At 41.1% G+C, this 13862-nt stretch overlaps 1 protein-coding gene and 1 non-coding gene across 2 annotated transcripts; both read right to left on the bottom strand.

Annotated features, from left to right (window-relative positions):
- Positions 1–4890: 4890 nt before the first annotated feature.
- TRNAS-AGA (transfer RNA serine (anticodon AGA)) lies at positions 4891–4972 on the bottom strand. Its single transcript has one exon. It is a non-coding gene; the product is annotated as a tRNA-Ser (tRNA).
- Positions 4973–10667: 5695 nt separating this feature from the next.
- Positions 10668–13345, bottom strand: LOC133884673 (cytochrome c). The gene is made up of 3 exons (XM_062324178.1): positions 13125–13345; positions 12221–12354; positions 10668–11087 (listed from the first exon to the last, which is right to left on the bottom strand). Exons 1-3 carry the CDS (start codon positions 13234–13236, stop codon positions 10992–10994), a joined length of 342 nt encoding a protein of 113 aa, XP_062180162.1. The 5' UTR covers positions 13237–13345; the 3' UTR covers positions 10668–10991.
- Between the last annotated feature and the right edge of the window lie 517 nt (positions 13346–13862).

Genomic DNA, 13862 nt, shown 5'->3' with positions numbered 1-13862 from the left:
TACTACATGTTATCATCTCTAATCTTAAGTCTAGTTAACTTAATTTTAATTGGGGCCTACATGCCATTGGTAGATAAATTGCCATCCAGCCAACTAGTGCAACACATGAACAATCAATCTCATAGATAAACACGAATTCTTCTTAAGTTGCTGACTTAATCATAGGTGCACTTGCTTGCTTGCCTCTTCTTTTCTGAACATATATTCTACACTAGCTGATAGGGGTGAAAACGGGCTGGATTTTTTTCGCCTGCCTGGTCGTCTTAAACCATTTTAGATGCTATTCGGATCTCGGATATCAGATATCCGAAAGAAATCTCGGAAATCATATCGGATCTCGGATAATTATATCGGATTCAGATGTAGGGAGCCAGGTACCCGTTGGATATCGGATATTCGAGATTAAAATCGAATATATCCAAAAACTATCTAACAATTATCCGAGCCTATCTTCCAGAGCTTGTAACTTTTTCTTACGGAGTTGGATGTAAATGATATTTATATGAAAATTGTAGCTCTCGACGAGATCTACAAGTTTGTAGTTGATATTTTTTTTTCATTTGAGATAATTAATAGAAGATTCAGACAACATATTTAGCACTCATAACTTCTTTGATTTTGCTCTAACATAACTCCTTCCATTTGAGTATATTGTGAAGGTGATATGCCCAAGAGGCAATCATAGAGATGATTGTATCACACGTCTATATTCATGTACTATCGAATAATGTGTTATTACAAGAATAAGTATCATTTATATTGATTGGTAAGTATGTGACTTGTTCATTAAACTCTTTGTTTATATCATGATGTTATTCTTAGTCGATCCCTGATCGCATATCATTGTGATGATACATAAGACCAGCACATGTATTGATTGATGATCACGTTTCATGGATCATAGATATAGAGATACCATGCCAATAATATGAATATTTATGTTAGAGAACATGATGTTGGATAGACCCACATTGAGATACTGTTGGGATTGTTATTTATGATATACCATCAATTGTTATCTTAAATAGTGTACCTGCAGCATCCTTAGACCTAAGATCGTCATTGATTCCCAGAATGTGTAGTGGCATACTTTGAGGCTACCAAACGCTATTCTGTAACTGGGTAGTCTTAAAGGTAGTTTTTAGTTTTGTCATGAAACATGTTGTGGGGTATGAGCGATCAAGATGGAATTTTCTCCTCCTTATTAACGGGAGAGATATCTCTGTGCCCCTCGAGGTAGTTAGATTGAGAAAGTGCATAGCCATACCGATATGATTAAAGAGTTAATCATGATGAATCCACTACTTGATCGAGTGAATGGTCGAGCTATCACAAGCGTGGCACGTATCTCGCCTTAACCTTGACTGGTATCGTGAGGCGAAGGGATCGGTGCATGTGTATATCAAGGTTCAACCGATATGATCTTTTATGTATACTCGGGAGTCAACATGTCTTGCTAGAGACCGCTATTGATTTCGGTTTGAAAAGGGTTTCCAAGTCGTAGCCGTTTGTACATGAACCTAACGGGTCACACACTTAATGGGTTAGAACAAAACATGCGAATTAGATTTGTATATGGGCTTTGATTGGATTGTGATACATGAGAAGTTAGAGTCCTAAAGAGCTTCCAACGTGGGAACTCATTGGTGAGCTCTACATAAGGAGAGGCGCGGGTAGGACGTGCCAAGGTTGAGCCACTCCGAAATCCTAGTCGTAACCTTCCACATGATCTCCCAAAACCCTATCCGTGCATGCAGTGCTAGCACATCGACGCTCGATGTTTCTGCCCAGTACGTGTGGCTACTGTAGAGGCGCTGCTGCTATTGCAGCACGGATCTTCTCGGTGAGTCGAACGGGAGTTGGTCGAGAAGCACGACCACCTGATCGGAGTTGGTCGAGAAGAACGACCACCTGCTCAGAGTTAGTCGAGGAGCACGACCACCTACTCAGAGTTGATCGAGGAGCACGACCACCTGCTCGGAGTTGGTCGAGGAGCACGATCACCTGCTCGGGGTTGGTCGAGTAGCACGACCACCTGCTCGGAGTTGGTCGAGGAGTGTGACCACTTGCGCGGGGCTGGTCGTGGATATGATCGAGAAGCTGCTCGAGAAGTTTAATGCGCACGATATTGGATCGATCTACTCCAATTCTTCTTCCGTTGCACTGCGCGTCAAGCGGTAACAATATATGATCTCCTACTAGCATGATTTTCTGAGTGAATACGGTAGAAAATGTTTGTTTTAGGCTAGCATAGCATGCCCGTTCCCTACATATTATTCATTTGCTTGTTAGACCTCTAATATAGTTGATTTTGGATACATGGAATGGTCGGACAATCATAACATATGCGATATATATAGTTGTTGTTTTTACTCAATATCCGAATAAATATTCATGACAGACATTGTGTACATCTGATAGTCACATATTCGATCCATGTTGATCCGTATTCATGATCGAGACTATCCGTATCCATATCTATATCCAACACCATCCATGTCCAGCTCCGATTTTGATGAAAAAATGTGAGATAGGATATAGGATCAACGATATCGCTCTATATCCAATCCGATTACACCCTTACTAGCCGGCTATTACATAGCAACATCAATTTTATAGGTCCTTCTTGATGTGCAGCTAAACCAGATACTACGTGATTTACTCTCCTAATCACGAACATGTGAAAGTAAGCGGTTTCCAAATAGAACAAAATAAACATGTAATTAACTTAATCCTCTTATGATCCTACTTACATGCAGGCAGGTCTGCGAGAGAGGAAAATAGAGAACGAGTAAAGCAACGCCCAGACTACATCATGTGGTAAGAAGACGACATGAATCATGGAGGTCGTGCACTCAGTGTTGCTGTATGGGTTCTCAAATGGCTACAAAAGCATGTGTAGGATGTTCCTGGGTTGCGCTAGACTTGAGGGACTACTAGGAAGCTCACCAACGATAGCCGAGCAGGGTGGAGATGGCGGTGACCGGAGTTGCGGCAGTCGGCGTGACCAAGCAATCAACGGCTAGCTTCTTGACACTGAGCAATGAACTGGAATCAGATAAGCCCGGTGATCATCGCTGGGGTTTAGCTTGGTTGAGAATGCTTACCCGAGCGGTTGTGAAGCGATAGGGACCACCGGCGTTGAGAAGAATGGTCGCGCTCTCGCCCAACAAGGCGAGCTCGTGAACTGGTGTGATCGAGTGAGGTGAGGGAGAGGGAAGGAAGGGGATAGATTGCTTCACTTGGCTTTAAAGCCAGAGAAGGGAGGCGGGGTGTGGTAGTGTAACCACGCTATGCACTCTGTGTGAGGCCATCAGGAATGGCGAAGAGGGAGAGAAGGTGCGCAGGCGCGGAGGGGTGAGCGGATTCGAGCGAAGGGATAAGGAGGAGCGGTAGGTGCATAGGGAACACCTCCACATAGGATGGGCGGAGTCCTCGACTGACGGCGAGCATAGGGAGTGGCATGGCACGAGAATGATGATATCGAGGCAATTTGTGTTGTGGCAGTTGGGGGATCTGAGCTGGGCCAAAAGAGAGTAAATAGGTCTGGGAAGAGAGAATGTGGCCCGCAATGCACGCTGCTATTTTTAACTAAGAAAAACTTTGATTTTTGAAACCTATTCATATGCTCTCTAAAAATTCTACAAAAAATTATCAAAATACTACAGACCATAAAGTGTATCTGGTTAAATTTTTATAACTTTTGGCTAAGCCGAATTTTCTTAGAATTCAAAACAAAATTCTATACATATAAAAACATGATTTTTTAAAATGCACAAACTTCAGATAAGATCATAAGTACTTTATTAGGGAAATTAGGGTCATAAATACATTTTTATACATGCCTCTAAACTTGGGATGTTACACTCGCTCCTGCTTTCGGGTCACCTTATCATTTGCACCGGCATCTTGCTCGCTTTAACTTGGTTAACATGTCATCTTCATCAATAACATGTGCTACTCAACCTCTCAATGTGTACAATATGAATCACCCATAACTTCACCCGACATCCCCGACCCTAAGCCTCCCACTTAGTCCCGATCCTTTTGCCATTGACCACCATGTTGACTCCATTTACATACATATTATGAGACAAGTATAACGCATTTTCTCCTTCTCTAATATCACCAATATATTCACCAACTCCGGTTAGTCTCAAAACACAAATATGGATAGCAATACATAGATATGCTCATGTAACCTGAAAACCCGCAAATCAACTCAAATTCAACTCAACAGTCAATTGCAAATCAACTCAACCATGGCATATCTCAACATGGTCCTTCACTATAATTTTGTGTGACTTGAAGAGAGTATTACAGGACTTAAGTTCTTCACACCAACCAGAATTCATCCAGATTTATGGTATCCTTGATAATTCATACTATGGTTGCTGCTCATTCCTACATATACTCCTCCGATAAAAGGAAGTGGTATTTAAGGTTGCTTATAGTCAAATTATTTAATTGTATCCATTAATATCTTCTCGGATATTGAGATTGAAATTTTGAAACTAGTTTTGGCTAGATTTATTTTGAAAAGTAACTATATAATCTTATGACTTTGTTATGATGACAAAAAAAAATTAGTGGTCAAAGTAGAGTTTTGAACATCTTTAAACGTAAAAAGGACACGGCTGCAGGGAGCATATCCTCGAGTTTTACTTATATCCAAAGCACCCTCAATATTGTCATGATTATTAATTTGACACCATGCATGTATGTCCATACACCAAGAGTATTGACTGTCTTCGGTTCATAGAAGAACATATTCACTTGGTTGAAAAATAGACGAAAGCAGGAACATATTCGACATTGAGGCCTAGAACAGAAGCGGCTACCCCCGGATGCGCATGAGCCATGGAATAAAATAACAGTGAGAGAAAAAAGCGTGGTCGGCAGGATTCGAACCTGCGCGGGCAGAGCCCACATGATTTCTAGTCATGCCCGATAACCACTCCGGCACGACCACGTAGATGACGTTTGGCTTAATTACTAAATATATAGATTCTTACCTAGTCCCCTTGAGCCGGAACTGTCACCGCTGTTGAGCTAATAGAAACAACGTGTAGGCCTTTCACCAACGTTGAGCTGATATAATCAGAGCGTAAAGTCAACATATACTATCAGGCCCTAGTAAAGAACTCGATATGGTCAGTAAATAGTTTAGCTTCCCCAAACACCAACCAAACGACGCAATTTATCAGTTAGCCCTTAAGATAACATATGCCATCCAAGCACATATAAACTGTGTCTTCGGAGTGAGACTGATGGGCTTCACACGTCAAACCTGCGACCACTACGCCGTTGTAGTGTTGCACACAGGCTGCCCCAAATGCCTTACAGTTTTACACAAGGACGAACCAACAACGCCTACCAATTCGATACAAACGGCACCAAAAACAAGCAACAAATCCCACACGATTCAACGTAATGACAAATTAAAACACTAATTTAACCTGATCAGACACGCACTTTCATCAGCATCAGCAAACACCAAAGATTAATATCTGTTACTAACCATTGTGACCAATGCCTGCAATTATTCATGTCGACTATTCTCCATGTATAAATATGTACATCTATCAATGAGAATAACAACTTTAAATCCATTTATTCATTGTCTACTTTACATTGCAATCGATTCTCGATACGTTATCAATCACGTTGCCTCCAATTCGAGCGCAATAGCCACATCAGAGGAGAAACGGTGACACACAAGCGATGAACAGAAGACCACACGACAATAAGCTACTCGATGGCGGTGCAGAAGAGAGGACAGCGACAGCCAAACTTCATCACCGTCGTAGCAATCCTCTGGGTGCATCAACCGACGATTGCCCTTAGGCGGTGGAAGGCCGGCGCCCTCCCGGCAGCCCACGGCGACAATCCATCTGATCTGACAATGCATGTCTGAGCCGGCTATGCCCGATGATAAGATCCGCCCATGCCGGCCACTGCCCGAAGACGGCGACTTGGCCTCCCTTTGGCAGCCTGCCCTCGTCCGGCCACTTCCTGGGCACGGCGACCCGGTCTAGCCGAGCAACGACAGCGCGATGGCCTCCGGGCAATGGCGTAGAGTCCAACGATCTATCAAGCGCGTCGGTCGGCCGAGCCAAAAATCGATGCCCCTCCTCTGAGGGGGCCGCTCACCTCCCGACCATGGCTCCTTAACCCTTAGGCCGAGATCTGCCACCCACGGCGGTTTTCCCGACCTGGCCAGTCCAGCAGCGGCCTATGTGGCGGCAAGAGTTGTCCAATGCATGCTCTTCGGCGGCTAGCCCTCTTGCGGCCTCGGGGCCCTAGGCGACAGATGTCCACCCTCCTGCTACAGCCACCCGAATGCCAGCGGCGGGGCCATAGGCGTCAGCGGCGCCTCCATCCAATGTGGTGATGCAGCATCACATGGCAACTGGCGATGCTTCGACGATCAGCCAGGCTCCGACGGTTGGTGACGCCCACCCTTCGCCCATTTGGCAGCTCCTACCTTCCAGGCAGCGAGTTGGCCACGTCGTGCGCCTAACTCGACGGCGACGCTCGCTTCCAAGGTGGCTTCAATCGGCCGGCCCAACGGTGACGCATCCTTCCACGACTTGTCGGGATGGTCTCCTCCAGCACACCGCCTCCAACCTCTACCTCTGCCTCTGACACATCTACTCTGGTGCACAGTGACCAAGGCAGCCAACTAGGACGGCGGCTGCTGTGTGAGAGAGGGTGGGTGGAACCCTAACCGCTTGCCTCCTCCCTTTTATACTACGTGGGGGAAGGGGACGCGCCTGTCTGGGCCTTGGGCCGGAAGACAGACTAGGCTGAGGCTCAGGTTGTCTTGCCCCTACCGCCTGTCTTAGGCCAATTTGCGAAAACATCCTCAGATTTCTGGGAAATTTTAAATTGGTCCAACTACTAGTACTAATTATTAAATACTTGTCATGTTTAGGCCCTGAAGTTTACTATAATTACATTCAATATTGTTTACTGTTGTAATTTAACATTCTAGACCCTATTTTATAGAATATTGTGTCATGTTCAATGTGTTTGCCTCATGCAATCCCTATAACATGCAATTATGTTTATGACCACTTTAATTTTGCAATTGAGAATTATTTTCTTGCTGAGTTCAATATTAATTCACTTTAATTAAGCCCAAAGAGTTTTTATGCCCAATAATGCTTAATTCAAGTAGAATTACAATGCAAAATTAAATTAAGTGATTACCTCAATTTAATATTTGTGAAACATAAGATAATGAAACTATGAAATCTACTGCATATTTGCAGATTATCCAATATTACTGTAAGGTCTACATTTTGTCATCTTGACTTAATGATTATCTTCAACGTGTTCTTCCAAATATTCTAATTAGCATAACACAAGGTAATAGGAACATAGACATCTACTGATAAATGTCAGATTAAATCTCCTACTACTATGAGATCTACACCATATTTGATGATTATATTCAACATGTTAGCTACATAATTTGAGGTCTACACTATGTACTTAAAGTCTTAACTTGACTTTACAAATTTTGCATCATACTACAACATTACATGATGATTTTTAATTTACCTACAGTAAATAATTAAATCCATGTAGGATACAATTACCGGTAAAGAGTTCTATGAACTCGCGTTTGAAAGGTCACAATTATCCAATATGAACAATGGACGTCAAGGTCAATCTTGCACCCTGTGGAATAGTAGCGGCACTCCGACCTTCACAAGAGGAAAAACCACCGCTACCGTATCAAGTTAAATATGAAGCTTTATATATAATAAGGCATCGTATCTATCCAGATCTCAAATCTGAGTACCTGATAGAAGAAAATCTAATAACTCTATGGTTAGCTCTCAAAACAAGATATGAACAACAGAAAGTAATTATTCATTGCTCGTATGCTCATAATATTATGAGGATAATTCTCAGCATTAGGGAAGATAAATACCATAAAGAATGTCACAGATCATAAGAGAATGTCATACACGTTCACATTCAGTCATCATATTTACGTACCAGAGATCTAAATCATTATTGAGAACATTTTGTATTTGCAACATATTGCAAATAATTTGCCAGATACGTTGACTTGTCATAAAGATGCCATCTAATCTGATTCCCGCTATTAATATACCAGAAAGGGTGAAGGAACCTAACAAAATCACTCAGCTCCCAAACCAAAATAAGAGAGGAAGAAGTATGGTCACAATGGATACAACTTCTTGCAAGCATTCTCAAAAACAGGGGGAAGAACATCCTCCAAAACAGTAAATACAAATCAACATCAAGTTGATAGATATTTTATGGATATTCACTGTCTAAACGCCTATGGACATTCAACATTCTATCCAGTACAAATGTGTACACAAACTCAGGCGCTAGGTCATTGGAACACCCTAACTCTATTGTTTTGAGAAATACACAAAGTTAAACAGGATAATATTTTCACAAACTATATTAATTCTATAGAATCAATCAATACAAAGACTACAAATTATCGACATATATTTCTCCTCAAAATGACCGTACACCTTCAATTGGATTCAGACCAAAAGTCCTAGAAGAGTGCTTCAGTACTCAACTTGGTCAAACCAAAGGTTATAATTAAGGAGAATCACTTTTGCTCAACAACACAATGTCTTCACTATGGAAGCAAAATAGAAATTTATTTCATAAGGTGGTGAAATAGGAAGGTATATAGTACAATGGTTCACGTAGAGACGTGGCATCAATTACGATGCTACATACCTTACGGTATATATGAAAATTATGTTTTATATTCAATATCATTGGCAGATTAAATAAATTGGATAGATTTAGACATATAAGTCCCTAATGGACTTCGTATTCTAAATTTAAATACTAATCGCAAGATTCAAACATATAAATCCCTAATGGACTTTGTATTCTAAATCTAAATATAAATCACAGTATATATTATGTATAACTTAAGTTACTCTACGATTTTAAATATTTAAGTTGATTGTGGTACAACTGGCTAAATAAGTTTTTTTCACAGAAGGGTTACTCTAACCACGACGATTACATATGTGTGTTCATAGTGAAATCCCAATTGAATTTTGTATCATCTCCAAGCAACACACAATAAAGTATGTAATCATCTTAAGATGAAATTTGAGATAAATGATTTGGGTAAAACTAACTTTCGCTTAAGTCTACAACTTGAGCATATATATCTTCAAGAATATTTATCAATCAGTCCACCAATATCCAATGATATTGGACAATCATAATCCATCAAAACACTTATGGTCATTTAATCTAAATATGAATCAAAATCCATTCGTACCTTAGTTGACAATAGAAGATATCGAACCTAAAGTTCTATATCTTAGTACTATCAAAATGCTCATGTATCTTGCAAACCGCAACAAGCATGATATTATATTTATAGATAACTTACTAGCTCAAACAGCGCAACTTAAATAATGTCATTAGACGGGAGTCAAAGAGAATATCCACAGATATCTTTATAGCATCAAATATCTAGATTTTTCTATCAGAAAAATCAAAATATGACTATAGTGGGATATCCATATATTGGCTATTTAAACTAGTCCCTATAAGGCTAGATTATAGATTGATTTTATATTGATGTATCCTTCTCATAGGAGACATCAAAATATATTTCAGTGACTACTTCCACGTATCATTCTGAAACATCACACACATATATATAGTTTCACATAATGATAAACCACACACAACAATCACATGGTATTGGTTCCATTGAATTACTCACCATTATCTACGAAAATAATATTGCTTATGTAATCAGATGCAAACAGGTTAAATAAAGAACAATATCACTAAGCATATTATCCATAAATTATTTTATCCTCATGTGTTACAATAATGTGGAGAGATAAACATCTTATAAATTAAATCTTATGATAACCTTATAGATTTATTCACAAAGTCCTTCCAACTTTGACATTCCAAATATATATATTAGTATGCAATGACTTCTAGACTTGCAAGTTTCAGGGGAGGTCTCCTCCTAAAATTTTAATCTGTTGATACATCATATCATACACTTTTCTTTTTATGAGTTTTAATTACAAAATTTCTTATAAATTTTTTAATGAGACAATATCTATACAAGATCATATATTATAAATCTTATTTTTCCTACCGAGATTTTTAAAAAGGTATATAAGACATATCTATTGTCCTCTAAACTCGATTATAGATTTTTTTAAAAAAATATTTTTCTCCTATGAGCCAACAAAGAGATAATAATCTCTTTATATCATTATTACTCTCTTCATATTTTTCTTATAGGACTTTTGAAGAAATTCTAAAGATGATATATATACATAAGCATTGAACCATTATGACCGATGCCTATAATTATTCATGTACTTTCAATAATAGATGTCGTGTGTGTATATATATCTCTACCGAACAAACACAACTATTCACCATATATAAATATATATATATCTATCCATGAGAATAACAACTATTAATTCTATTTATTCATTATGTGCATTGCAATCGATTCTCAATAATATCATCGCACTTTCATGAGCATCAGCACTGTCGTTCATCCACGACGTACTATAGCATGATGTCAGCACGAACAGATGGCCAAACAACCGACGTAAACAAAGCACAATAGCAGTAGGGTTGTATCAACAGAACTCTAAAAAATTGGCAGAAAGATCTGCTTTTAATATCTCAAATCTTTCAAAATGGGTCCATTCCAGTTCCACCACCCGGTGGTAAAAAATATGGACGCTGGGGTTCTCCAGCAGTTTAAACAAGAACCGTCAAAGTATGACTGTTTTGTTCTGCTAAACACCTAGACATTTGACATCGACATCATAAGAACGAAATACTCAAGACAACTGTCACGTGGATTGCACTCTGTTGAATCAGAGTGACCCAAATTGTCTAAATCTCTTTATTACGAGTAAACTGTAAAACGAATTGTCTCCTCATGATAAATATTATGGCAGCATGTCATCTTAAGATGAGGTGGCCTCCTTCAGGTATGCGATGAGATCAGCACGCTCCTGCGGCTTCTTCAGCCCAGGGAAGACCATCTTGGTTCCAGGAATGTACTGCATATAAAAGATGGACATGGAATTCGCATTACCAGTTTTGATAAGAGTTGGGAAATAGAAACCACATGTAAAGAAAGTGTGCCAAATGACGTGACTAGACGATAAGAATGTCTAATGAGGAACACTTGTTAGGGCAATGCCTACTACTGCCACTTCCTTAGGCTACTGCTGCATGCTTAGATCAGGGCATCCAATAATATTGCCCAAGTACCATTGAATATGAAGTACAGTCGCACAGAAGAGCCAAAAGATCAAATAGGTATAGTGGTATACTAATACAAGCTACTGTGACGCAATAAACAGATCCTACTGTCCTAACGTAAACAACAGCAGGACAGAGAATTTCATGGCAGTTACTTGGATATAACTTGAAGCAACTAAAAGCCTGTACATAATGAACTATGATAACTAATTAAACAAGAACTCCACATAAGTTACAGAAATCCTGATTTTATGATGCCACTAGTTGGAAGTTGCGAAAGATTGAAGTTTAAGAATACTATATCAAACAGATTCACACTTGCTTGAATTAGAATGAACCCTAATCTCAAGTTTCTAAGATTCAAGTTATTTCTGAATGCGCTGTCAGTTAAATAAGGTATTGCTAAGAGTACAAGAACATGCTGCAGCCAGCAAACCTTACAAAGAACTGCAGGAAATATATTGAAATGGTATCAACTGCAATCAACATGTTAGCTGAAATATCATTAGTTTATGATAACTATTTTCCAGTAACTAATGAATCTTAAATTCTACGGTTAGCTATTATTACTTTGCCTCTAGTTATTTTGCATCACCCGTCTTCACAAGACATTTTTTCAGGAGAAAGCAGGCATCATAACATCATTGAAAAAGGTGCACAAGTCAGGTTGGTTCCTCCAGCTAAAAAACATCTCTAAGCTTACTCTACATGGTTTTGTAAGGCAAGCACAGGCCACAGGCCCTTGTACTGGGATTATGGAATGCTTTCATATTCTCGTTGGCAGCAGACATAACACATCTAACGGAATGAATCTCAAAATGAATAAACTACACCAGAACGTTCTTTGCTATCCCTTGCATGCCAAAGAAGAAACACTGAGTAGACTAATTGAATCATCTCAAGTAACTAAAGGGAGCATTAACAATACCTTCTTAGGATTAAGCAGGTAGTTATACAAAGTGTTCTCCTCCCAGATCACAGCCATGTTCTTGTTTGCCGCAGAGTACGAGTAGCCAGGGGTGGTACCCGACTGCCTCCCGAAAAGGCCATTCAAGTTTGGACCTGCAAATTACAACATGATTCTTATTACCAACTACACCAAACATCAATAATAATGTAGCCATAGTGAAACAGAACAAATGGGCACTATCAGGCATGCTAAACAAGTCATAAGTTCTACAGAACAGCCAACCCGATGACAAACCCTATTTTCACAACAATCTTCGGAACAGGAAAAGCTAATGAACTAGTGAAAACTAATATTATCACTAAGTTGTCCAATTTATATATGTCAGTGCTAGTTGCAGCAGGTGTAACTGAGTACATATTTCTTATAGATCAACTCCCCCGAAAGGGATGAGCCCAACAATCCTATCAATTGTGGAAAATTGCATGTCACAACTCACAACACAACAGGCAGCATCAACAAGTCTAAACAGGGGATCGCGTACAACTGACGAGCAGCGACCTCAACGGGCTTAGCACCGAGACCTACCTACACATTCCAAAGCAACCAGCACCAGAACAAGCATGCCCCTGCTCTACTGACGCCCAACCTTAGTCAAACAGGAAGATTAATAGCGAACACCATATCATATGGACCGATGCTAAAAACAACAGGAACAAACGAACAAACCCAATTCCCTATCAACAATCCCACACCAATCGAGCAGATCTAAGGGCCACGAGCACCGTTCGACACAGAGCAGAGCACAGACGAAGAGATCTACATATACCGGCACAGGCTCCGATATCAATCACCAATCCACAGCCCACCAACAAAAGGAGAGGGAGATCGAGGACCATCCAGATCCACGATTCCCAACTCTCACCTTGCTTGTGGCCGGCGCCCTTGTCGACGGTGTGGCACTGCGCGCACTTGGTCTTGAAGATCTTCTCGCCCGCCTTCGGGTTCCCGGGGGGCGCCTCCGAGAACGACGCCATCGCCGCCGCACGCAGAGATCAGAGCCGACGGAGAGGAGGAGGCGAACTGCAACTTTTGTTTGCTCTTCTGCCGTGCGCGTTGCGCCGGGTTCGAGGGGTCCGTGTTGCTCTATTGACCAGCGTGGAGGCGAGAGGGGGGCCGCACAAGTACGAGACTGCCCCTGGGGTCGTGGTAAAGTGTAGCGGGGTGGGGCAGGGGCAGTTTGGGGAGTGGCAGGGTTCCGGAAGGTTTCCGTGGCTTGGAGAATAAGGAAAGCGATGGGCGGCGCGTGGACGGGAAGCGTGGCCGCCCGACGCCCCGTTCGGTGTGGGGGTCAGCGGGTGCTACGTGCTAGGGCGCGTCGTGGTTGGTGGGCGATCGGGCGAGCGCTCGAATCTTGTGTGGCTCGTGACGAGTCTCGTTGGACGGCTGGGTGGCTCGCCAGGTAGGTAGGCGGTGGGGATCACGTCCGTTGGTGGGAAGGGGCCGGGCCGGTGGACGGTCCTGATCTTTTTCCGATTAACTCTGTTAACAGTGCATAGCGTGCGACACAGATCGGAGTACATTTTTGTATTTAATAAAACTTCTATCGATTGGTATTGATACACCTCAGTCGTCTCATAAATCGTCTTATGTAGTGTTACTA

The sequence above is a fragment of the Phragmites australis genome, chromosome 11 (assembly GCF_958298935.1).
Source record: "Phragmites australis chromosome 11, lpPhrAust1.1, whole genome shotgun sequence".
In the NCBI taxonomy this organism is placed as follows: Eukaryota; Viridiplantae; Streptophyta; class Magnoliopsida; order Poales; family Poaceae; genus Phragmites; species Phragmites australis.
The sequence above is the reverse complement of the archived record's forward strand: the minus strand, read 5'-3'. Positions and strand labels throughout refer to the sequence as shown.